The 25,477-nt window shown below is 40.4% G+C and overlaps 3 protein-coding genes across 5 annotated transcripts; 2 read left to right on the top strand and 1 right to left on the bottom strand.

Annotated features, from left to right (window-relative positions):
- Positions 1-104: 104 nt before the first annotated feature.
- On the top strand, positions 105-13,303 carry atg13 (ATG13 autophagy related 13 homolog (S. cerevisiae)). Of its 2 annotated transcripts, XM_057331623.1 has the most exons (18): positions 105-301; positions 684-764; positions 885-965; positions 1,063-1,182; positions 1,313-1,359; positions 1,472-1,612; positions 1,777-1,817; positions 1,911-2,007; positions 2,120-2,218; positions 2,420-2,513; positions 9,413-9,511; positions 9,894-9,989; positions 10,126-10,265; positions 10,354-10,441; positions 10,688-10,765; positions 10,996-11,109; positions 12,013-12,141; positions 12,528-13,303. In XM_057331623.1, the coding sequence occupies exons 2-18, from the start codon at positions 696-698 to the stop codon at positions 12,603-12,605; spliced, it is 1,611 nt and encodes a 536-aa protein (XP_057187606.1). In that variant the 5' UTR covers positions 105-301; positions 684-695; the 3' UTR covers positions 12,606-13,303. The 2 variants fall into 2 exon arrangements, with proteins under 2 accessions (XP_057187606.1, XP_057187615.1); XM_057331632.1 differs by lacking the exon at positions 9,413-9,511 and having other exon boundaries at positions 106-301.
- Positions 13,304-13,962: 659 nt separating this feature from the next.
- si:dkey-23n7.10 (SPRY domain-containing SOCS box protein 3) lies at positions 13,963-16,388 on the top strand. 2 transcript variants are annotated; one of them, XM_057331705.1, is made up of 5 exons: positions 13,963-14,183; positions 14,412-14,578; positions 14,725-14,856; positions 15,305-15,491; positions 15,613-16,388. In XM_057331705.1, exons 2-5 carry the CDS (start codon positions 14,419-14,421, stop codon positions 15,638-15,640), a joined length of 507 nt encoding a protein of 168 aa, XP_057187688.1. In that variant the 5' UTR covers positions 13,963-14,183; positions 14,412-14,418; the 3' UTR covers positions 15,641-16,388. The 2 variants fall into 2 exon arrangements, with proteins under 2 accessions (XP_057187688.1, XP_057187681.1); XM_057331698.1 differs by having other exon boundaries at positions 13,964-14,183; positions 15,305-15,495.
- Positions 16,389-16,477: 89 nt separating this feature from the next.
- arhgap1 (Rho GTPase activating protein 1) lies at positions 16,478-25,152 on the bottom strand. The gene is made up of 13 exons (XM_057331640.1): positions 25,054-25,152; positions 22,278-22,422; positions 21,241-21,333; positions 21,041-21,128; positions 20,269-20,400; positions 20,093-20,179; positions 19,840-19,938; positions 19,627-19,737; positions 19,119-19,195; positions 18,910-18,987; positions 18,703-18,828; positions 18,479-18,582; positions 16,478-18,390 (listed from the first exon to the last, which is right to left on the bottom strand). The coding sequence occupies exons 2-13, from the start codon at positions 22,411-22,413 to the stop codon at positions 18,220-18,222; spliced, it is 1,302 nt and encodes a 433-aa protein (XP_057187623.1). The 5' UTR covers positions 22,414-22,422; positions 25,054-25,152; the 3' UTR covers positions 16,478-18,219.
- Positions 25,153-25,477: the final 325 nt, after the last annotated feature.

Raw genomic sequence — 25,477 nt, 5'->3', positions numbered from 1 at the left:
AGCAATGCATATTGAAACATGTACATGTTCATCTGATATGTTCAAGTTTCAGACATATTTAACCAAATTTCACCATATAACGAAAGTGGTGTTGTTGAATCGGTCGAGCGAACACGTCATCCTGACCTAGCCAAGAAACAAAATAAACAAGAATGGGGCGACTGGCAGTATGTGGGGTTGTGGTGTTATGATTGTTTAAAGGATCATTTAGGCTGTATTTGACAAAATCAGTCACGACGTATTGCACCGTTAACGTTATATTTCAAGTGTTAACAGTTGAATCTCGACTCTGTGATGAACTGTAAGTATGTGCGTGTGCTTTGCTAAAGCGCTAGCATAGATGTTTCTTTGAAGACTGGCAAAAAGAAATGACAGGTCTGCTATTTTAAAATCTGTCGAGGCTTATCGCAGCTGGCGGTTGTTAGCTGACAATCATTGTAATAAATGTGTTTTGAACATACGAATGCTTTGTTGTTGTTGTTGTGTTTACGTTACATTGAGTAACGTTACATGCTCAAATGCTTGAGCTGTCATAGAGACGCGGTAGAATAACTCAACCATTGTAAAAAATACATGAACCTTTGTGATGCGTTTATTATTGATCATGGAATATGTTTTCACTTATTTGTGTTTGAGTACATCATATTTTATGAGGAGAGCGTTTTTACTTTTGTATATTTCAGGCTCGTGTGACAATGGATAGTGATCTGAGCTCACAGGACAAGAAAGACTTGGATAAATTCATCAAATTTTTCGCCTTGAAGGTATCTGCATTAATCACATGCATAACAACAATACTAAGGTTTTGTGGTGTGTCTATGTACACTAGGATCACAGTGAACATGGTGGTGAATGATGTCTTGGTTTATTTGTGCATCTTTCAGACAGTGCAAGTCATAGTTCAGGCACGACTTGGGGAAAAGATCAGCACTTGCTCATCCTCATCACCCACAGGTTCAGACTGGGTAAGACATGCCCAGGATTCTCTTCTGACAAGCGTCCTGTTTTCTATGTCATAACTAAGATTATATCTATGATTGTCTGTTTATTGTTCTTTCTCAGTTTAATCTGGCAATAAAAGACATCCCCGAGGTGACTCATGAGGCAAAAAAAGCTCTTTCTGGACAACTGCCTGGCATTGGCCGGTCCATGTGTGTGGAGATCTCCCTTAAAACCTCAGAGGTCCTGCCTTTTTTAATTCACTGTCAATAATATATTAGTATTATGATACAGAAAATAAAACTGCTTTGAATGCTTCACATGGTAAAGATATGTTTACCTGGATATTAATGGATTATGTTTACTTCTGCAGGGGGACTCCATGGAGCTGGAGACATGGTGTTTGGAAATGAATGAAAAGTAAGCACATACACTCAGCTGTCAACTATGTACAGATGGATACATTATCATCAAGTCAGTATTTACTATACCAAAACTTAAGTAGTGTCTGCAGTAAATAATCTTTTCCCAGGTGTGATAAGGACATTAAGGTGTCCTATACAGTTTATAATCGACTGTCCCTGCTGCTCAAGTCTTTACTGGCCATCTCCAGAGTGACACCTGCTTACAAGCTTTCACGTAAACAAGGCCATGATTACGTCATACTTTACAGGTATATCATGCATTTGCTGTCCCCCGTAACACTCTCAACACATATTTACTCCCCACACTCTTCTTCTACACTCACTCTACTCTACTATACCGAATACAATGTGACACGCAGGGAACACAGGGTGCCATAAGTATAATAAGTAATTATTAACATTTCTTTGATAGGATTTATTTTGGAGATGTCCAGCTGACAGGTCTCGGGGAAGGTAATACCAGAAGGGACCAATTTAGGAAGGAAAATAAATATGTTTGTGTTCTATACAGAGCTTTGTTTATATTCTCTCTCTCTCTCCTTGCAGGGTTCCAGACAGTGCGAGTGGGTATTGTAGGCACTCCCATAGGCACCATCACTTTGTCCTGTGCGTACCGCACAAACCTGGCCCTAATGTCTTCAAGGTATAGATTGCAGCTTCCTGGAAAACTAATTTAAAATATTTATAACATTTAATAATAATGAACCTTTGTGATAACATGATATGTAGGATGATTTTTTTAATTGATTTTACAGGCAGTATGAGAGAACAGGCCCCATTATGGGCATTATCATTGATCATTTTGTGGAGCGTCCCTTCACTAATATGGCACACATGCATCCCTGCAGCTACAGGTGCATATACAATCAGATTTACTGTATGGATATATCATAAGATTGTTTGAAAAAGCAATTTAAAGTCCTGTTCATTTAGGTTTTAATACTAGCAGTCCACTGGTAACTGGTTTGTTACATATATGTAGTATGGTGATTCAAACTGACAAATGACCTAAGTTCCTGTCTCATACCATCTCTTTTCACATTTTTCTCTCTCAGAGCACCTGGTGAGGACGACAGAGGGGCCTATGCAGGAATAGAAGATTCACAGGAGGTGTGCACTACGTCCTTTTCCACCTCCCCACCATCACAGGTGATACTTCTTGCCATCACCTGCCCCTCTGACCTATCATCAGAAACTAGGGATGCACCGTGATGCACATAGGTTCACGTGAAGCGCTGAACACGTATTTTGAATTCCTGCTTCCCCTGAAGAGGAGGCACCGATCGCCACTGGAGTACCGATTTTTTTTTTCTTGTACTCGCCGATACCTATAACCGATGCCTGTATAATGTACAATTATGTTAATAAACCAGTATCGTACTGGTATATATTCTTTTTTTCTTTTGTTTTTAGGTCTACTTAAATTTAAGTACTATTTTATAATTAAGTTCTATTTTTTATGATAACTAGCACAATTTTACTAGCACATTTACTTCAGTTTACTAAAGTAAACAATATACTTTGTGGTCGAATTATAAAAATTCAAGGGGGTGGTGTGGTAAAATGAGTGTATTATAACTTGTTCAAGTCAACCAGACTTTTATTATGACGGATCGCCGCACATGGTGTTTGTTTATGTTTTCATGCCCTCGTGCAGTGAAACGCTAGCGCTGAAAGCTCAACAAGCACAATGCGTTCAGTACACGCAACCACACCACTCTTTCACACACAGTCATGCAAAACAAGCAGAATACATATTTAAACAGTATCTGAATATATGTTTGCTGTTACAGCTGTTAGCTGTTCAGTGTTCATTTCTGGATAGGAAATAATACATTTGACAGATTACATGGCATTCCGTGTTGTACAGCAAATTCTGTTCCCTTTCGAGAGTGGTCTGTCAACATTGCGGAAGCCCTGCATATGGAAACTCTTCCCTTTTCCACTTTCCTGAAGTCTTATTGGATAACGCCAGTAAAAAAACTGGCCAATTGTCGCAAGACATGCAACAGTATGCAAATACTGACGAACCCCAGGCAGTATAAATACGGTGCATAGCAACAATACCTCAGAATCTTCTCTTTCACGCTGCCATCGTTGAAGACGCAACTGGAGACTTCTTCACCGTATCCGATGGCTGCTTTCTGTAGTCTTTGTGTGGGCTCCGTTGACCCGACGGATACCCACGAGCACTGGATTGCCTGCCTGGCTCATGCTGAGGCTGCCTTCTGTGAGCCCGATTGCGCGCACAGCACACTGTGTGGAATGCCGGAGCGTGTCTTGAGGATTCACAGAAACATCGCTCATGGACTGTGGGTCGAGGCTCACTGCCGCCAGCGAGCTGCTGGTGGGCTCACCCATTCCACGAGGTAGCGGTGACGACCCAGCCCGAGACCACCATCCTCTGCCGTCGCTTCATTCCCCAGTCCCCTTCGTTGGGGAGCATTCGCCCCCCGCCTACCGTCACGTACGCTGTTTCCTTCGGCGTCGAGGAGGACGATGACTCCATGTACATCTCGGACAAAGGCTGGGCGGAGTCGGTGCGGGATCGCCCGACTCGTAGAGCATCCCGGACCTGCTCACTTCGCCGCCAAGGTTTACGCCTCCGCTAGGGAAGCGACTTCCGCTCTGCACTCGATGGTGGTGCTGCTGGTTTTCCAGGCTAAGATCCTGCAGTCGCTGGATAGCGGCAGACTGGAGGCGGACACCGAGAAGGATCTAAGGGCGGAGACTGACTTCGTGCTGAGGGCTACGACGCGTACCGCGCAAGGTATCGGCAGATAGTTTTTCTCCACTAACTTAGTGGAGACCACGCCACAGTGTGCACACTTACATGAGCAGCCCCCAGTGCAGCGGCTTGCTATGTAACAAAGCATATTTTGCCCGCTTTTCACACAATGTGCAGACCCTTTTCCATAGGTTTTGCCTTTCATATATGCTGTTTAATTCAACCGTTTCTCACACAATGAGCAGACCCTCCCTTAGGTTTTGCCTTGTATATATGCTGTTTAATTCAGCCGTTTCTCACACAATGAGATGTTTCTAGTACACGAGCAGACCCCGTGCTTAATTTTCACACGCGAGTAGGCCCCCATTGTAATGGCGGTATGCCGTGTCAGCACATGTTGTGATTATTCTTTCACATGGGCGTCATTCAAAATGGCGACAAGCCTTTTGACACATGTGCGCTGTACAGTTGTGAGGGGCCCCTGTAAGACGGTGGTTAGAGCTGCTCGCTTCCACGTGGGGGATCCGGGTTCGACTCCCATTGCAACCATCACTTCCCGTGTCCAAAGTACATCGTAATGTGTTTTATGTGTGCGCTTTATCTTATACGGATATGAAGTGTCGGCAATGCCTGCTTAAATCCTTTAGCCATGGCTAAAGGGTGCAGGCTTTCCATTAGGTGGCTTGCGATACTGCCACGGAAGCAACGCTGCCTATATGACTGTGTGTGTGTGCGCACTTTTGCACAGACCTCCAATCCGGAGCTCGTTGTTACTTATGCGCGCTGCTGTATCTCTCGTGTTCCAGCCTCATATCGGACTCCAGGAGACAGCAGTGTGTGGCCGCGAGACACACCTATGGAGGGTGGTGCTGTTCAAATTGAATATGCGCAGCCTTACTACCTAGCGGTGTCCTGTTGTATGCTTGATTCACTTTGGGTTTTCAGTGCTCCTGTATACGCAGTGCTAAGCCCCCTGTATCGAGCAGCGGATCTGTGTAGCCTAAGCTTCCTGCATGTATTACAACTGGTACAGCGGTGTTATTATGAATTCGCAACGCCCCTGTCACTCGGTACTGCTCCCTATTATACGTTGGTTCGAATGCCCGGGTAGATTTGCACTGCTACAGAATGTGTTCAACTACCGCACGCTGTTATGCAAATCCAGTTTCGCTTCAGCGGTGTGATCTCTGTTTCAGTTTCCGTAAAGAGCCCGTTCTGGGAGCGGACATTCACGAGAGTCAGTCGTGGTTCTACCATCCAGAGTTACAGCTTCGCCATGTTTTCTTGTCCCAAGTCAAATGATAGTCACCGTCCTGTTCGGACCTGACCCATCATTGTACGCTTCTTATCACTACTGAATAGATCCTTGCTTGTTGCATTCTATCGTATGTGTATCATATCCAGGCAGCCCCTTATATCAGGTGCTTTCAGCGGTTCTCAGATCAGCATATGGGTTATTGTACCCCTAACTGAGACATATATGTGTTTTAATCCAGACAACCCCTCGTAGTGGGCGTTTTCTGTGATTCATGTGGTCATTCTGAATATGAATTGATTCAGAGAGAGAATGTCTTCGCGTCATTGTTATTTTGACAGGTGGCGGTTTGCTACACAGTTGGTACCGCGTGTTTGCCGTTGCTCTGTGTACTGCTTGTGGGATAGCTAGATACTGAGCTACCCTTTAGCGCCGCGGCTGAGCACCGCTGGTTTGCTATGCTTCAACCGTTTCCCTCATACGAGCTTAACCTCTACCTTGTATGAACGATCGCGTCGTGTACTGCCTGTTAGACAGATGTTTCTGTTTTCTTTGTGTGCACGGTTTGATTGATGCCCTTATCAGGTGTGCCATTTTAGTGCTGGTCAAGCACCGTTCGCTTGATTGTGAGCTCTCTTACTTTGCTGTCGATCGGCCCATTAGTGAGATGTGCCGAACAGCCGCGAGTGCATCTTATTACTGTGGGGAGCATAAAGCGTTTTGTTTTCAAGTGTGTAATCATATGGTCACACTCACTCATGACTTGGACAGACGAGCTCATCTGTGAGGGTTCACGTGGGCGACTAATGTCTGCTCGCGACGGTGGAGAACCCACTATGCGTTTATTCTTGTAGGATATGCAGTGATAACAGTCAATGCAGCGATACAGTGATAACAGTCGGTGCCCTGCCCCATATCTGATATTTTTACGCTTCCTGCAGCACAGGCTGGATAATGGCGGCCTCCCGTCCACGCTGGAACTTTGTGTGGCTGCTATTGCCTCGTACGTTCCCCAGTTGATGGCCAATCGATTGATAGGCACACGCTGGTGTTCAGATTTCTAAGGGGAACGAGGAGTTTGTTTCCTCCGCAATCTCCTTCAGTGCCGCCGTGGGACTAGCGTCGGTACTGAATTCTCTCTCTTCTCCCCCGTTCGAGTGTTTGGACACGGTTTCCATAAGAGAGCTCTCTCTCTAAAGCCGTCCTCCTTCTCGCTCTTGCTTCGGCTATGCGCATAGGGAATTTACAAGCGCTCTCAGTCGGCGCTGATTGCATTTGTTTTGCATTGCATTTCGTACGGCCGGGTTTCGGCAGTCTGACCAGCTCTTCGTTTGCTATGGTGGGGGAGACTAAAGGATGGGCTGTCTCTAAACAGAGGCTCTCTCACTGGGTGGTGGACGCTATTACCTTGGAGTATGAGAGTTAGGGACAGGACTGCCCTTTCAGTATCAGAGCTCATTCGACTAGGACTATCACCTCTTCGTGGGCCTGGTCTAAAGGCACTAATCTATTCAGGACATATGCTGTGCAGCTGGCTGGTCTGCGCAGAACACTTCCGCCAGGTTCTACAGATGGGACGTGTCCTCTTTGGCGTCTCAAGTCCTCTCGGTGAGTGCTGTTCGCTCTTTTTTTTCTCCTAGCTGCTGATCGTTTATGCTGCACAGTTGTTACCGCGTTGCTGTTGACTCTGTGCTTCGGTGTACTTTTATGTTCACTGTTATGTCCGCCTGGGATTCCGTGCTGGCTCTTACTGTTGTGGTGTCTGCCCTGTCAGCCCCCTCATTTCTTTGGCTTGGATATGCATGAGCCCGAACTGGCAGTTCATTGGTCTGTCTCACCCAACCAGCTGTGAGCGCTCAGGGCGACTTCGTGTTTGGTTGAATCGGTGTGCATTACCCCGTGCTTGGTGTGTTGCGGAGCTTCCGCATTGTTGAGAGACCACTCTCGAAAGGGAACGTCTCTGTTACTATCGTAACCTCGGTTCCCTGAGAAGCGGGAACGAGACATTGCGTAGTCCGCCGTGTTCGACACTCATCAGCCGTGCAGGCGTTTTCTCGTAGATTCTGAGGTATTGTCGCTATGCATCGTATTTATACTGCCAGGGGTTCGTCAGTATTTGCATACTGTTGCATGTCTTGCGACAATTGGCCAGTTTTTTACTGGCGTTATCCAATAAGACTTCAGGAAAGTGGAAAAGGGAAGAGTTCCCATATGCGGAGCTTCCGCAATGTCTCGTTCCCGCTTCTCAGGGAACCGAGGTTACGATAGTAACTGAGACATTTTTATGCCTGGATTCCTCGATTACGTCCGCATTTTCCGCATTGCGGAAATCATAGGGCTCTATAGCTGTGTTTCGTAATGCTGCATCCTTGTGTCCTCCAGAGGCATTGTCCTCTTAAGGATATGGTATACGGAGGATTCTCAACTTAGAATTAAACGAGACGTCCTTCGAAGAACATACTGGCAGAAAATGAAACCGGAAGTACCACGTGGCTATGACAACACTTTGCACTCGCACACCTGTCAAATTATTTAAATGATTTCTACATGATTTTAAGAGGTAAAAAGTTGGTTACTTTCTACCCTAAACAATGCAAAAAGAGTTAAACAAATGTAAAATATCTTGCCTTACTGTTTTAAAACATTTAAAAATCACTAAACACTTGTAAACCTATTTACTACATATGCCTGCTAAGATTCAAAAAACGTGACACAAATTGTAAACTGTTCATATTTAAACACCACATATGTGACCCTGGATCACAAAACCAGTCTTAAGTAGCACGGGAACATTTTTAGTAAAAGACAAAAATACATTGTGTGGGTCAAAATTATTGATTTTTCTTTTATGCCAAAAATCATTAGGATATTAAGTAAAGATCATGTTCCATGAAGATATTTTGTAAATTTCCTACCTTAAATATATAAAAACGTTATTTTTGTGAGTGGATGGTCTGCCACAGTGCCCCTGATTAACAACTTCAAAGGCAATTTTCTCAATATTTTGATTTTTTTGCGCTCTCAGATTCCAGAGTTTTAAACGGTTGCATCTCAGCCAGATATTGTCCTATTCTAACAACTCATATATCTACAGAAAGTTTATTTATTCAGCGTTCAGATTATGTAAAAATCTCAATTTTGAAAAATTGACCCATAAGACTGGTTTTGTTGTCCAGGGTCACATAATTTGATTGAATGTGCAGCTGCTGCCATTTATTCAACAGACGTTTATTTAACAGACGTTGGCCGACGCAAAGAATTGTGGGTTATATCTAGCAACTAAGGATACACCTCATATGTCCTCCGAATTCTCGTGAAAGTAGGTCGCATTAGAAGGGTGCCCACAGAGTGTCCTTTGAAACGAGACAGCCTCGATGACGTAACAGGCTTTAAATGAGACCTCCGGAGGACGCAGCCTTCCGAAATGAGACACAGCCTATGTATGTCACGTGAGGTATCGTCTTTTGTATCGGTGCGTCATTACGAGTACGAGTACATGAGCTTGGTATTGTGCCGATACTGGTATCGGTGCATCCCTATCAGAAACCTTCCTTTGGTTTATTTTCACAAGTGAAGCCTCAGCACATACACTGTACTGCCCACTGCACCACCTAACTGTCAGTTAGCGATGTATCCTCTCCCAATCAGGTGTTTTATCTTAAATGTCCTTCAGCAGTTGTCATTATATGTGATTCTATCCCTCCAGTCAAGAATAACAATATTTGTTCCCACATTGTTAAAACGTAGCAAAAAGTCTCCCTTCAGTGCTTTTCTTTGTTCTTTTCTGTGTGTTTGGTGTCTTGGTGCTACTTGTTTCTATATCTGTTTCCACGTGATGCTTTTGTCAAAGTATTGAAGGGTTCAGACCCCCACATATAAGATCACAAGTAAATAAAGTCAGAAATGCCCATTTATGTTACCATGCCACCAGATTCTCTCTCTATCCTCATTATACCTTGTGTTAGTGCTTTCATTTCTTTTGTGCTTGTTTTTCTTCCTTTCTCTCTTTTTTTCTCTTTCTTTCTTTCTTTCTTTCTTTCTTTCTTTCTGTCTGTGTGTATATAGTGTGTGTGCACTGTAAGTCAGGCACATTTTAAGACACCTAAGCCAGCTCTGATGGCCACGCTGAAGGTTCCCCTCATGGGGCTTGGCATCTCACAGCAAGTGAGTCCATTGTGTGTGTATGCGCATGCAGATTAATTCCTGAGAGTGTGTGGCCTTCCCCAGTAACCCCTAGTCCACTGCTTACCCTCCATAACATCTTATAACCTTTTGTGAAGAGGGTTATACAGTATCATCAAGCCTGTAAGAGATCATTTAAGCACCACTATGGACACTACAGTCACTGGTGTCTTCTCCTTGAACTCACCTGCCTGCAATTTCGTTTCAAGCATTTGTGTTTACTGGGACACACCTTGTTTTGTTTCCTCTCGCTCGCTGCTCTGCAGTGAGGTTTATAAAGAGCCGGGCTTGAAACGTTAATCTGACATCTAATGCCTATGTGACATCTATAAATTATGAGTCTCTCTCTTTCTGTGTCTCTCAGCTGTACAGCTCTCGTATGTCATATCAGACGCCCCCTTTGGGCACTGTGGATTTGTGCCACCCTACAGCTTGTACTGCTGCTGCACATCCTCACCAGGTACTGCAGACACTGTACTGCCCACTGCACCACCTTTACTAACATAACTCAGGTTATGGCCCTCATCCCCTCCGTTTTTTGTGTGAAGTCCTGCCCTGGCTGAGGTGACTGTGTGTGTGTGTGTTTTACTCAACAGATGGTTGTGCCCGGTAAAGAAGGTGGAGTTCCACAGGTACCGCAACAGCCTAATCATGGCACTGCAGCTGACCATGGTCGTATCCCATCATGCCCTTCTGGACAGTCACCACAACCGATCCCACCCACATCCTGTAGCAAGTGAGAGAGACTTTACAAGATGTTAAGTATTGCTCAAAAAGTATTGTCATATCAAGAATGATTCCATGTGTGTGATTGTCTGTGATAGTGAGGTGAAGAGTGTGTCCCCCTCCGATGCTCCAGAAACAACTTTCACCAGGAAAGTTGGAGCTTTTGTCAACAAAACCACCACTCAGGTGAGAACTCACTCATAGATACATGCGTTATACTTTATTACATCTGTAGTTTACATTCAGATAGTTAGACAATATTTTTTATAGTTCTTGTCATTTCTGTATTATATGTTTCTTATATACTTGTAGCATATGCAATGTTTATTATACATTAAAACATGTAATAAACACACCCTTAGGGAAAGTCATTTTTACATTCTCATAAAGGTAAAAAGGGATTCTGAAAGGTTGTGTTTGTGTGTGTATCAGGTGACAACAACTGGTCTGGATCTCCCTTTTGCTGCATTTGCTCCAAGAGCCTATGACCTGGAGGAGAATGACCCAATGGTATGACAACCAAAAACCTTACATTCCAGATCAAGCAAACTTACTTAGTACGATGAAATGATGCACATTTATTAATTAAAGGGTAGAGTGGGTAACTTGGTGCAAATGTTGCTATAAAATCAAAACCAGGTGCCGAGAGTGAGCGAAGAGTGGGCAGTTGAACGCCTTGTGTGCACTTAATGCTTTAACTCGCAAAGCCTGTTTCTCACAGTGTTTATCTCTGTCTGCAGGTGCACCCTCCTCCATCCCCAGCCCCTTCATCGCCTCTGCAAGGCAGTCTGCACTCAAATAGCTCAAGCCACTGTGGAGGACAGCCACAAGATGACTTTGTCATGGTTGACTTTGTAAGTGGACCAACATATAATGAGACAATGTGGAAGGAATGGCTAGCTTAAAATTCTACTTATGCTAATAACTGTATAGAGGGTATGGATGTGTCGTCACTTTACCACGTGAACACCACTTGAGCACGCCGGAGCACTCCCCCGTGGGTGGCAAAATACTCAGCAAAATGACTGCTTACACTATGAGAAAATGTAATTCCGCGCAACATTTCAATGTCCAGGAACACCTGATTCCTTTGTAAGTCGTAGGGAAGTTGTAAGGATCACGTCGAGTCAAATAATTGCGTGTTTTAGTCCCGGTTTCTTTGTTTCTCCTATTCTCCATCCTCAGCCATTTTGCTGGGTTTTTTGCCACCCAGGTGAGCGTGTCCCAGAAAATTGACATCAATGTATACCCTCTATTAGCAACTTAAGGAGCACAACATCAGTAGAACATAGAGAGGGATCAGAATAATCTGACAGAGAGGGACAGAGGCCATTTTTTATGTGATTGAGTCTACATAAGAGACAGAGTTGATAGCAAAAGTTTTTTTCATGCGTCTTAACAGGGCATCTAGTAATCCAGACAAGTCAATTATTCATCAGATAAGAACTTTGAGCCGAGGGAGAAAGCTGTGCGTTTGTTTGATGTTTAGTTAATTTACTACAGACTACTCATTTCATTTTATAAAATACATTATGTTAAGTGATGAAGTATTTCACACCCAGTCGAAGACCTTGAAGCTATTGAGTTTGTAGAGAGGTCCCAGCTTGATCGTCTTATTTTTAAGTCTGTTTCTAAAAGGATGTTAATTCCTGTATGGTGATCTGAGCTGTAGTCTTGAGTTAAAAATCAATACAACTGTTACTGTAGAGAAGTTTATTGTGTTTAGTGTGGTTTCTGTGTTTCTGTGTGCTAAATAGAAACCAGCGTTCTCTAAGGATGACCTTTTGCCGATGGACCTGGGCACTTTTTATAGAGAGTTTCAAAATCCTCCTCAACTTGCGAGTCTGTCCATTGATGTCAGCGCTCAATCTATGGCAGAGGACTTGGTAAAAACACGTACATATTCTCCTCACAGCACATACTCAACATTTTTGCAATATATATATGGCAAAGGTTGACCTTTAAGCGAGAACATCTCTAGCAAACAAAACATGAGAACCATATAGTTGTATTGCAACTTGGCTACCTTGGCTACTCAAAGTATTGCATAATATTTAAATAGGTGTGGTTGCAAAATAAGATTTGTGTAGATAACATAGCATAAATAATTGAAATAATTTAGTATGTGTATTTCTTGTCAAAAGAATCCATATATGGTGTGATTAATTCTGATTGCAAAAACTTGCTGTATTATTTAGCATACTACATTTCTAAAAACAAATTCTTACCCCAAAAAGTTCATTTAGTGATAACAGTATTTATATTTTTACAGGACTCTCTTCCAGAGAAACTGGCCATTTATGAGAAGAACATTGATGAGTTTGACGCGTTTGTGGACACCCTACAATAGATCAGATCAGAGATTGCATCCTTCAGAACCCATTTATGCTTCTTGTTTTTTCAGACAAAGCATCTTTCATTGGATGTCGTCTTGAACCATGTTTTATGTAATTTTACCTTGAGAAATAAGCAATGGTGAGAATCATCTTGGGGAAAAAGTGAACAGATTTCAGGAAAATCCATAGGCTTGTGTTAAGAAACAGATTATAAACTCACAATTGTATTTATTAAGATGACAGACAGTATCTTGTAAGTAAACCTCACTGTAATGAATGTATAAACCTGTACCAGCCTTCACTTTGGCATCACACAACACATCCGGTGTGCTGGCTAGTCACTGTAGCACTGACACCACCTAAAGCCTCAGAATATGTCCAGTTTGTAATAGGCTTTCATTTGAATGACACTATAGTGAACATTGACAGCAGTGAGTTGTGAGTCTTACCTGCTTTTTGTAAATGCCATAAAAGCATTTTACATTTTTATTCCTTGCTTAATAGAGGACAGTTCATGATCACTACGTGTGAGGATTTTTAAGGTCGGAGAGGCTTTCTGTGTTTCTCTTTCATGATTCTATATTAAAAGCTTTATGTTGGCGCGTCATTTAGGAGCTGGACCTTCTTTAATTGTTTAAGTGTTTTATCCCCCTCACTTTGTTAATATAGCATGTAAATGTTGTGTAATAAACGGATTTATTTCAAACAAGTATTGCATTTATTTTAGCAAGAGAACAAAGTGTTTCTTGTGGGCGAGTTTACGAATTGGTTCAAGGAACAGTTCACCCAATTCTGTCATCATTTACTCACCTTCGAGTTGTTTCAAACCTGTATACATTTCATTGTTACGATGAACACAAAGAAAGATATTTGGAGGAATGTTAGCAATTTTCAGTTCAGGACATCCACCATCATAGTAGGAAAAAAGTTTCTTTTTTGTTCTGTTGAACACAAAATGAGATATTTTGAATAATTTAGGAAAACAAAGGCACCTTTGACTACCATTTAATTTTATCCTACTATTGTAGTCAATGATGTCCCAGAAGTGAAAAATGCTAACATTCCTCCATATATCATTTTCTGTTTTCATCAGAATAAAGTAATTTATACAGGTATTAAATGACATGAGGGTGAGTAAATGATGACAGAATTTTCATTTTGGGGTGAAACGTCACTTTAAGGCTATGTTTATTAACGTTTGTTTGCGTCACGTTCGTCCAATCGTGTTGCGAGGGCTTGGCTTATGAATATTAAACAAGCTAGGTGATTGGACAGTTACTAACAAACGTCAGCATTAGCTGTTTTAATATTCACGTTATCCCCAGCCATAGTAGAGTTTGTGAAGTGGTCGCAATGTAATCATATACACCCACCTCCATATTAGGATAACTCCGGATTTAGGTGTTGTTTTGACAGCAGTTGAGCTGTTTTTCTATAGTCTAACTGTGTGTCTACATGAAAACTCATATGTGTGCCTGGCTGATCAGTATTCCCTGCTCACAAAAGCGACCCAAAGTGGGATTTTAAGAGCCTAGAGAAAGTTTTAGTAACTTTTATTATTTAACTTAGTTGTCTTTGGATTACGCAACGCGGTAAGTGACGTATGTTTTCTTCACAGCATAATGTTCGTGCTGCTTACCCATCTGCAAATGGCGCTATACAGCCTTTTTGAAAATACTTGTGTTAATATCACATGCAAATAATAAAATGACGGCAAATTATTGTTGTTGTTAATACCCGTGACGAAAAATGTAAAGCGAAAACCCGTGACGAAAAATGTTTTTTCTGTATAGTGATTGATTTCTATGTTTTCGTTATAGAGAAAATATGCTGCGCTCTTTTAGGGATCACATATGGGAGAGTTGGAAGTGGGATTCACACAGTAAATCCCCTGATGCTCAGCTGTCACCATGCCGACAGTCTGTTTATTTTCATGTCAGCCCTCTGCTGGACAGTCAGGGCACTGCAGGGGTCAGAGGCACCAAAGGTGAGACTTGTGTCACAGTAGTTAGACAGTAGTCTGCTAATACTAAAAATACTGCTTTTATTAAACTCTACTACAGTATTGCACATTAGTTTTAAAGGATAAATGTTCATTCATTTCATTTTATTTCAACCAAATTGTTGTGTAAGGTTTTACTCATGGTGAGCATTACTGGGAGATTGAGTTCCTTGAACCTCCATATGGATGCTCTGTGATGGTGGGGGTCGGTACCCAAAATGCACTGCTGCACACAGGGGACAAAAGATTTATTAACCTCATAGGTGAGTACAGTGAGGAATATGTTCTTCCCAACTTTTTTAATTCTTACACTCATCACGAGAATTATAGGAAGATAGTAATCTGTGGTGTTCCTTTAGTTTAGCTGATTCATTGCTTCAGCAGTGCAAAGGTTGTGGGTTTGATCCCAAGGAAAATGCATACAGATAAATGTCACTTGAAAGCACTGTCAAATGCATAAGAATGTAAATCTACTTTTCATAGACCAACTGCTTAAAGGGATAGTTAACCCAAAAATAAAAATTCATCATTTACTCACCCTTATGTCATTCCAAACCTGTATGGTTTTCTTTCTTCTGCAGAACACAAAAGATATTGTGAAGAACGTTGGTAACCAAACAATCAGTGTTGATTTTGGGTGAACTATCCCTTTAATATTAATATGCAAATTGTTGTGTCAGATATTATGTAGACCTGTGTCTTTGTTGAAAGGCATGGACAGTGAGAGTTGGGGACTGTCATACAAGGGCTTTATCTGGCATAATGGAAGGAGTCGAAAATACACAGAACCGTTTTACGACAAAAATACGGTCATCGGGATTCTGTTGGACCTGAGTGCTGGAACACTGACATTCTACCGAAATGGAGTAAACCTTGGGGTTGCCTTTACAGGCCTAAGGCAGGTAATAAAACAGGCTGACTACAAGTGCACAAAGAATATGGAAATAATGGGTGTAGGCTGTTTGTCGTTTGTGAAATGGAATTCAATTTCAACCTCAAAAAAGGTGTTTTTCTTACAGATCAGCAAAACTCTGTATCCTTTGGTGAGCTCCACTGCTCCTGAAACAGAGCTTCAGCTGGGTTTACGAACCCACAGAATGTCATCCCTACAAGAACAATGCATACACATCATCACACAGAGCCTTTCACATTATACAAACGCACACAAATTACCACTACCAACAACCCTGCTGTGTCAAATACTAACACATGCACATTCATAAGGTATGACTTGTTTGAAGTTCATTTACAACACACCATTCACACAGTCACCTATAACTTAACAACAAACTGTTCAGGTTTAGAATGATGCTACAGTGGCAAGAACTGTGATGGATTCTCATTATGTAAAGCCTACATCAAAAACTGATTTCATATTTACTATGAAAAGCTATACACCAAAATTGAAAAATGTATTTTTGTATGTTTATGTGTACAAGAACTGAGTACATTGCTTCCTTCTTGATGTTCAGTGGGCACAGTTATTTGTATGGAATCATGTAGATTGTGAACACATGAGTTTGACCAAATATGTAATTTTTGCTTATCTTGCCAGTTGCCTTTAGTTAGCTCGGCGTTAGCTCAATTAAAATTAATTTTAAAATTTTGCTATGAAATATTTCTATTTCTATGAAGCTGCTTTGCTACAAATATACTTAATCTGTATTTACAATAATTTGCTACAATTGCACATTGTGAAAATTGCTATGCTTATCTACAATCATTTTGATTGTACTCCAAGTAAGTTATTATTGGGATCATTATGCACAAAAAGCCAAATAAATCTTTACTAAAATTTGTCTAAAAACTGTTGTTTATACTTGCTACTATCCTGGCTACTGATACAAGGTTCAAACAAAAAGGCAAATACAAAAAACACCTTCACCATTTCTTACAATTTATTACTCCGAATTCACAAAATGATGTACAAAAGATGTACAAGATTTCAAAAGCAAAAGGATACATTTTAACAGCCAAACTGGAAGAAAAGAACCTTCACAAAAGAAGTGATGCAAAGTTCCACCTGGAAACCAGAAATACACATCTACAGTACAGATAAACATTTTGATACAGATCCAACAAAATGGCACAAAGACTCATCCAGAAAGGGGGTTTAAACAGCTAATATCATCGCCAGTTCACTCCAGTAAGGCACACAAACACGTGGATTTGGGGAGGGGCTTTTCTAAACTATTTAAGCCACTGGTTCACATGTCAATGCTCAGATGTATTGACATGAATAGGACGTTTACTGTACATGAAGACACAGTTACAATTTAATAACAAGTCATATGACACTTAACATATTAGTGCTAAATAATTATTACCCAAGCACCTGCTTCTTGTGGACATTACATCCATGAAACAAGCCTTCTTTGTGCAGATTTACTTAGAATCAAATTACAGGGCATGGGGAACTTCCACTCCATGTACAGAGCCCTGAAAAGAACTGAACGGTTTTTATACTTGGTCGCTCTGTACACATACACACCAGTAATAACTCATATGACACTACAATGTCTTCTCATAGATAAAACATTGGCAACCTTACAAAAAGAACAAAACATTAAACTTTATCTTGTCTTAAACTTTATCTTCTGTCTCTATTTGGGTTTTTGTTTTAAATAAGCTCAATGGGATTGTCCCTGACAGGCAGTACATCTTCCAGGTACAATCTATCACAAACATTTGAACCATATTATATTTGGCCAAAAAATGTCTGCAGTAAAATTATACAACAGCATTACTAAACAGATCACACACACAGAGAAAAGAGGAGCTGCTAGCAGATACATTGACTCCAAAAACAAGGACATATTTTAAGCTTTGGAACGCTTTCAGGTTTTGATTCCAAAATGAATCCCAATACAACCCCAAATAAATCCATTTTAGCATCATGCTTGAATTAACATTACACTTAAGAAACATCCACAAAACATAATATGTAGTTACATACTGTGCTAGCCATACAGCATCTGGACCACTTAGAAGACAAAGTTATAAAGTGAGGGTGATGAACTAGATTATAAAAAACATACATGACATAATAAAAATGAAGACTGCATGAACGCTCTGCAAGACAATACCGTATATCATATACTTTATATAATAAAACAATAAACATGTTTAAAATAAGTGTTTCAAGTTTGATTAGTAGTGCTTTGAACTGGTCCATAGTTTTTGCTAACTATAGCTTACAAATGTGCATTTTCTTTAACAATGATGAACTCTTTGAAAGATGAACTGTAATAAATTTGCACAGGTCAAAACAATCTCTGAACTACAGCTATATGTATTGTTTGATTGATTTAGGACTCTGCTAAGAGACCTGAAAAAAATCTTCCGCTTGGACAGTACCATAATGACAGAGTAGCTACAAGATTTCTGCATGACAGAAAAGAAACTGATTGTCAGAATTTGATCACTTTTGTGAACGCTTTGCAAGGGGTCTTTCAACTTTAACCAAATGAACTCAGCACCCTCAATTATGCTTTCTGTGTAGCTTCACTCAGTTGAAATACTCATGCATTTGGCAACACATAGGGAGACACCAGGGACGGGACACTGTAACAGAGGAGCGAAGCTATGGTACAGCGAGGGGCGGCATTAAAGTCTCCTGCAGCCTCTCATTGGGTAAAGACCTCCTGATGTTGGTCAAGCAGGATGCGGATGAAGTTGTTGATTGGTCCGATGGCGCTGAGTGTCATGGCAGCATCTTGGCCCCAGAGCAAGTTGGGCCCGAACACTACAGCCAGGTTGGCATTGTTCATCTTATTCACTTCACTCTCAGCAGATACCTACATGTCAAATTCAATGAATACAAGACTGAAATGCATAAAGGCGTAACGAGGAAATAAAATACTGAGGCAAACCAATTCGCATTACCTGAGCAAGGAACTGTACAAGGAAGCGTAGTGCTGCATAGTTCTCCTCAGGAAGTGACATCAGCATGGTTCGAATTGTTTCTGCCCGAGACCTGCTGTCAACATCTAATAACACAACACAGCCCTTTTAGTACATACAAACACTTGTGTGAGGTTTTTTTTGCATGCTTTCTGAAAGTTGTTGGTATTTGGAGGTGGCATGTGAATGCTGTGTTGTTGTCTCACTGTGGAAGTTGATGATGTCATTGTAGAGCTGGAAGGTGAGCAACGGCTCTGGCAGTTCTCTGAGGAATGTCTTTAAGATTACAGCAGCCAAGTGAACATCTTCCTGAGAGAAAATCACTTCCTCTCCTATACACACAAACACATAACTTTTTGAGGACATTTTGAAGACACAACATCTGAATACAGACCAGAGAATCACATGACTACCTGAGTTATATTTCTGCTTAACATCTTTAACCAGAGAAACGTTTGCAGAACGTCTGAATATTCCCTCTGTCTGCAGACCTAAAGAAAAGACGAGAGTGAAATTTAGATGCAAAATAGGCCAAAGAAAAAAAGTTTTTTTATGTTTTCTGTAGTTATAGCTTTTGTTAAGAAAGTAACAAAGTAAAAATCTAAATTAGTATGACACCTACTATGCTGCTGCAAGAATCCAATAGTGTCAAACATCACCTGTGGAATTCCTTCAGAGTTTGCCGACCTATGTCTCAATCTGAAAACACACAAGAAAAATAAACCTTTTGCTAGTCTCACATTTCAATAACCAAAGCAAGGTCGATAAAGAATTTTTCACAGTTGACAAAAAGAGCTGAATGTAGACGGATGAAGAACTTCCCATTACGTTGTGCATTTTGCTCAGTGATGATAAAGCGAACATATTAAGTGCTACAACAAACAATATGGACAATAAGTAGTACAGTGTAACATAATAAGATAAGTACATCATACATGGCAGTATTGCAATTATTAACCAAAGTATTGCACAATATGTTTTGTTACTTAATGCATATATCCAGGTCACTCTTTTAAAAGAGATTATAATCTCAATGTGTTTTTACCTGGTTCAATAAAGAATGAACGTGTGTTCTATTAGTAAATGTAACTGTGCGAGTTATGAGAGGACACGGGTTTTAAAAAACTCACGTTGACAGAGGGACCCCAAACTGCTGGGAAGGGAGGGGAGACCTATGAGGAGGAGAGATTGGTCCAGGGATGGCAGAAGGCTTCTGAGACAGACGGAGTTTATCATCATACCTACAGGAAGAGCCACTTGCATCTCAATATACAGTTTATTATAGTATATATACAGTACAAGTATTTATTCTCATAAAACTTGAATACTGAAAAAGAAATTACTCTCTGACTCTGTTGGGAATCACCAGCTGATCACACTTCACAACCTCCTCCAGCTCACTCAAATAATTTATGTAGTTTATCTTACGGCCAAACTTAAAGCTGTGAACCAAAAAGAAGCACACAGGAGGTACAGTACAGACAAATAGACTACATGCTGTAAGATTCAGTCGAACATTCTACTTTATCGAATATCGAATACAAGAATACTGTTATGGACAGTGTATCAGTATCATTAATACAGAGAGCAACTGACCTGATTATGGGTTTAAAGAGAATAAGGATGGTTCTGATGAACATGGTGGGATGGACAATGTACAAGGCCTTGATATTTTTCTTATACCTGCAAAAGGCACAGCAATACTTAAAATACCAATGAGGTTTGCTCTACTTTATAGAAGTACACCCTGGACTAACAGCAGCATCACTAACTTTCTGTCAAACTCTCGGTAGGCATCTCTAAGCCAGCTGAGAGAGGGCTTGTTCTCGCTGGTCAGTCCATGATGGAAGTAGATGAGTGTATAGTCACTCTCCACATACTTATCAAGAGTCTGCTTCAAATACCTGCACACAATCATCAATGGAGAAAATAATCATATATGCAACGGTTTTGAATTGCTTAACACCTATATTTCAGTTTTTTACTATAAAACTCCTACATAAAATAACAGTGAACAAAAAAGATTTCAATCAATTTCACTTCATCAAAATGGTTTGTTTTAAGACATTATGGTGCCCTCAACTGAGCACATGATCCATAACACTCAGCAAGCATATGGTTTTGACATAAGCAAAAAATAAAGGAAGAAAAACTAACCGAAAATGATACAGTTGTTGTAAATATAAAAGAGGAATAAATGATGAATGAATGTTTTACACTACATTTAATCTATATTTATACATTTATTAAAATAGAATTTCAACATAATAGGCTTATAAGCTACAAAACCTAGGGTGAATTCAGGTTGATTGATATCAATGTCAAAAGGTGTCCCAATTCACCCTTCATAGCCTTATATCTTTTAGTAATAAACAGAATAAATTTCAGTTACATTACAGGATACAGGATGTAACTCACATATGAAGGGTAAATGAAGCTGTTTAGCTGTTATCATGCCTAATATATTTACAATTCCAGAACATCACATACGATGCAGTTATACATATAACTATATAAAAAACTAATTGAAACTGTAATGCCTACATGAGTAGTTTGTGATGATCCAGCTGATGTTGAGGGGGCATGCGACAAGCGTTAAAAACAATGACCTTCCGACCAAAGTTATCATCACCTGTTAAGAAAGACAGCAAGAGCAAAAGTGAGATGAAGCGTGAAGTCAGACTGCTTTTAAATGAGAATCAATTTTAGCTGGTGATGCGTATGATTTGTATGAAGTCCCTCACCTGCCACCTCCACAATCTGATGTCTTGCAATGTCATAAAAGGGGTCATCCCAGGGCAGGTGTGAGGTGCCACTAAGACTCTTAATGTCTGAACCTACAGGAAAAAACACAAGTTTTCTTTCTAAGAATAAGATTTCACCTTTCTCTAGAGCAGGGGTTTACAAACTGGGGTCCAGGGACCCCCAGGGGGCCTCCAGAATGTTCTAAGTGTCCCCCAGAATTTTTTTTAAACAAAAGACAGCAAAAATGTCAAATTCTACTGAAGATTATTACAGTTTCTACAAACAATATGTTGTCTTTATTATAGCACACTTACTATTTGTCTTACCGTTTAAATGCATATTTATACAAACAAATTGATATGTATTTTAGAAGGGGGTCCCTCTCAAAAGGTTCATCACATTTGGGGACCCTTGGCATAAAAAAGTATGAAAACCCCTGCTCTAGAGGAGATGGTAAAACAAATTTTAATGTAAAGTCGTATGAATTCAAATCCATGCTTAAAAGCAGTAAGAAATTAAAAATAGTCAGATATAGTACATTCAAGCTGGTTATAAAACAAACACAGATTTAGAAAGACTCTCTATAGTGTGATGGAAGAGGAAATGAGAAGGAAGTGATGTCAGCTTAAATCTTATTTTACTTTACCAAACCCTCAGGGCCTCACTGTCTTACCCAGATAAAAAAACAATTATACTGAATTTCACATGCACATCCAGTCATTATAACTGTCTGCAACTGTTACAGAGTGCCATGTGCCTATGTTATAAGAGTGAATATATTATGCATATGCATTGTGTGAGTAATGCTGCATGACTCTCTAAACTCTTTAAATAAACGATTATTACAACTGGAAAGTTTCGATCTCACTTGGTTCTAAATATAGCAAGCATATGATTGGTATTTATGGTAGAGTTCTTGGCATTTACTTTCTTTTTGTGAATACAGCTCAAATTTCTTTCTGAGAAAATAATCTTCAAAATGAAAATAATTAAAAAGACATGTTGAACACACACAAACCGCTCGTTGGGCACTCACCAGATTTGCTTAGGCTACAAGGGTCATCTGGTGGCCACTGTTTGCTCTGTACCAGTTTCAGCTGGTCCAGGGCAGCGCTAGGAGAGTCATCTCCTCCCAGATCATCATGCAGGTCCACCAGCAGGTCAGAGGACATGATGGTCCTCTAAAACAACAACAACTCACAAGAATTATCATTTATTCACCCTCATTTCAAAGACTTTCTTTCCTCTGTAGAACACAAAAGAAGATGTTTTGAAGAATGCTGGAAACCAAACAACAGCAAATTATATTGCAAAACCACTTTGACATTTCTCAGAACGTCTTCTTTTGTGTTTCACAGAAGACTTAAAATGGCATGAGATGAGAGTGAACAAATACTTTTTGGGGTCTGTCTGTGCAGCAGCTTATTTTATTACATGTTCAGTAGGTAGTTGACTCACTCTGGTGACCACAAACAATGAAAAAAGCTTTACTGTGAGTTTCATAACGCTACTTTCGAGTACATTAACCATTTAAAGCCAGTATACAATGCCTTATTACTGACAGGCCACACATTATTAATTCAAAAGAGTGCAGTTAGATTTTAATAGAAACCTTCTTAACGCTACGTCATTCTTAAGTTATACCTTAAGAGTGGTGGCGATATATTCTTAAGAACGACGTAGTGATACGAAGTTTTCAGGAAACCCAGCCCAGATCACTTGGCGACTTTGATGCAGCTATTACTAGCTGCCACAACCGCAAGCTGCACCATCAGCTGTGTTTTAATTTCCTTTCATATACATCATATTTTTCAGAATTTGTCAAATAATACTGACTAGTAAAAAAGCACCCAGACGTCAGCATTCTTGGCAACCGTTTTTAAAAATGGTCTAAAAGGTCACGCTTAGTAGAAATAATGAAATTCTTTATATGATTATTCCCTATTTATTTAAATCTTGTGCAACTGCAAATATGTGACATTTTTAAATTGGTGTGTGTATAGCCGTAAGGCTACAAGCTCTGGCGGCAGTTGGGTTCAGACAGTGATATGCTGTGACAGTCCCCTGCATGGCAATGTAGCCGGCCAGCCGTATAGTGACAAGACATCTTGGCTTTACCCTTTGCGGTTATTTATATCCACAACCCTAGCAGAGCCAACTTCCCGTTTATCTACATCCACCGTATCGTTCTGTTGTCACACCCACATTGATATCTCTAATGCACAATCACACAATAGTTCCAGCCAGGTGACGCAACTAGTTATTAATCAATTCATGATTCAAAATGTGACGTGAGCTTATCTTTTTTTTACAGCCTAGGCGTTGGTGGTGCAGACAGCAATTTTTAAAGCTTTTAAGTCATGTACATGAAACAGCAAACATCCAGGCTGCGTTTCCCAAAAGCATCGTAAGCCTATGTGGATCGTAGCTCCATTGAAGACAATGGTTCTTTTGGGAAACGCAGCCCAGGTTGTTTCTTTTTATTGGCACCAATTCAAGTCCAATATATCCCTATACTTGTATATTTGTGTGTTTGGCTAAACAGCAACAGTCCAATTATGCTCTTCTTATTCATCACACAGTTTACAAGACCATCAGCTAAAACAAAGTGTCTCATTAACATTTGTGATTTAGAGGCATCAGGGTGGCACTTTAGTTAGACACAAAGACCCTAAAGAGAAATGTAAAACAAGAGCTCTAAAGAAAACCTTGATCACCTCCAACAGCAAAAGATCTAAAAACAAACTCTGTTTACTTACAAGAAATGTATAATGTAGTAGAATGTTATCTATAACATATATTGAACATAATATCAAAATTGCTGTTTAAATGGTGGTTCATTGGTTTCTATTAGAGTCCTCTGGTAAGGTTCAGATGTGCTCATGGACGCATACACTCAAGCACATTAAAACAGGCAGGGCAGATAGAGTATGTGTTGGTCTACTCAGACGGCCGGACTATACTTTTGCCTTAAGGCGGCGTTTATACTACATCAGCACTATCATGTGATTCTGCTCATCTCCCAACAAATGATACACAGCAAATACACAACCATTACCAACACCTATAAAGAAACTGAATATGAGCTTGATGTTTATGTCGAGCTCGAGCTGCTACTGCGCTTGTAACTGTAAAGAAACTGAGAGGGGTTTTCACTGGAACTTAGTATGGAAGGAAAAATACCAGGAGATATGAATCAATATTGTGATTTTTTGTTATTATCACATGCAAGTGCCCATACACACTGGCATCCAGCGATCATATCAGTGGCTTCTGCTCAATCCAACACACAGATTCACATTCACAGCGTAACATGAACGCCCCCCAACCATTGCTGAACTTAAAATGTCAAACGTGTAACGTTAGTTCATTATCACTTGTGTGTTATATGAGCAAGACTAACACCCTCCCCTGCAGTTTGTGTCAGCTCTGTACAGACAGAGTCGGATTCCCCGTCGTTTCTAGGGAAACGCAACATCTGGACTTGCGTTTTAACAGCGTTTAGAAAAACGCGAACGCAGATATACATCAACCGACCTAACCATATTTGTGTGGTTTAAAATAAGTCGCATCACTGTTTCTCTCTTTAATATCGTCAAGAGTGAAAGCCAGATGCTGCACAGATGGCTCGCTGTGCTCGGTCGACAGTCTGCTAAGCTAACTAGCTGCAAACCTGTTTCAACTTGGCATATCGTTTTGAAACCTATAACAAGTGTTTCCCTACGGTATGGCTGGAGGGTTGTGTCGTGTGCCTCAGAGAAAACGATAAAGCCAGCAATTTCACGAAGGAAAATTAAGAGAAACTGATTTACCTAATTTTCAGAGCTCCCTATCGAAGTCAATCTTCACAACTCTTGTCAATCTTGCAATTTAACTGCGGCACTTCCTGTTTGAGATCCGTGTTGTTCAGCAGGAACGCCCCGGAAGCGGCATAAATCGGCCACTAGAGAGTGAGTGGCCACGCCCCTAATAATGTGGCGTTATTATGGCTATAGTATTTATCATCATTTAATGTAATTGTTTAAATTTTTGTCTCTTTGTGCAGTAGCGCAACGTCTCCGTTCAAGTTTTTCCTTTTCCAGTTATATTTAGGATGGACGATCATTTTATCAATGAACTCAGAACAGAAAGGTTTTAAAACACTTTAACCTCAAGTTAACTTTTGAATTACTCAGAAAAAAGTATTTTGTAAATTCTTTGTGCATTGTTTTAGACAGCCATGAAAAACGCCAAGAA

Source organism: Triplophysa rosa, linkage group LG1, assembly GCF_024868665.1.
Source record: "Triplophysa rosa linkage group LG1, Trosa_1v2, whole genome shotgun sequence".
NCBI lineage: Eukaryota > Metazoa > Chordata > Actinopteri > Cypriniformes > Nemacheilidae > Triplophysa > Triplophysa rosa.
This window is presented reverse-complemented; position numbering and strand designations above follow the sequence as displayed.

Excerpts from the sequence above, each read along its gene's own strand:
- atg13 (XM_057331623.1), top strand. The coding sequence starts at position 696 with ATGGATAGTGATCTGAGCTCACAGGACAAGAAAGACTTGGATAAATTC. Across the intron at positions 1,818-1,910 it reads GCTGACAGGTCTCGGGGAAG|GGTTCCAGACAGTGCGAGTG; the intron begins GTAATACCAGAA and ends CTCTCCTTGCAG. Across the intron at positions 9,990-10,125 it reads CTGCTGCACATCCTCACCAG|ATGGTTGTGCCCGGTAAAGA; the intron begins GTACTGCAGACA and ends TTTACTCAACAG.
- si:dkey-23n7.10 (XM_057331698.1), top strand. The coding sequence starts at position 14,419 with ATGCTGCGCTCTTTTAGGGATCACATATGGGAGAGTTGGAAGTGGGAT. Across the intron at positions 14,579-14,724 it reads AGGGGTCAGAGGCACCAAAG|GTTTTACTCATGGTGAGCAT; the intron begins GTGAGACTTGTG and ends TTGTTGTGTAAG. Across the intron at positions 15,496-15,612 it reads CCTTTACAGGCCTAAGGCAG|ATCAGCAAAACTCTGTATCC; the intron begins GTAATAAAACAG and ends TTTTTCTTACAG.
- arhgap1 (XM_057331640.1), bottom strand. The coding sequence starts at position 22,413 with ATGTCCTCTGACCTGCTGGTGGACCTGCATGATGATCTGGGAGGAGAT. Across the intron at positions 20,401-21,040 it reads GATCATCACAAACTACTCAT|GTATTTGAAGCAGACTCTTG; the intron begins GTAGGCATTACA and ends GATTGTGTGCAG. Across the intron at positions 20,180-20,268 it reads TACCGAGAGTTTGACAGAAA|GTATAAGAAAAATATCAAGG; the intron begins GTTAGTGATGCT and ends TGCCTTTTGCAG.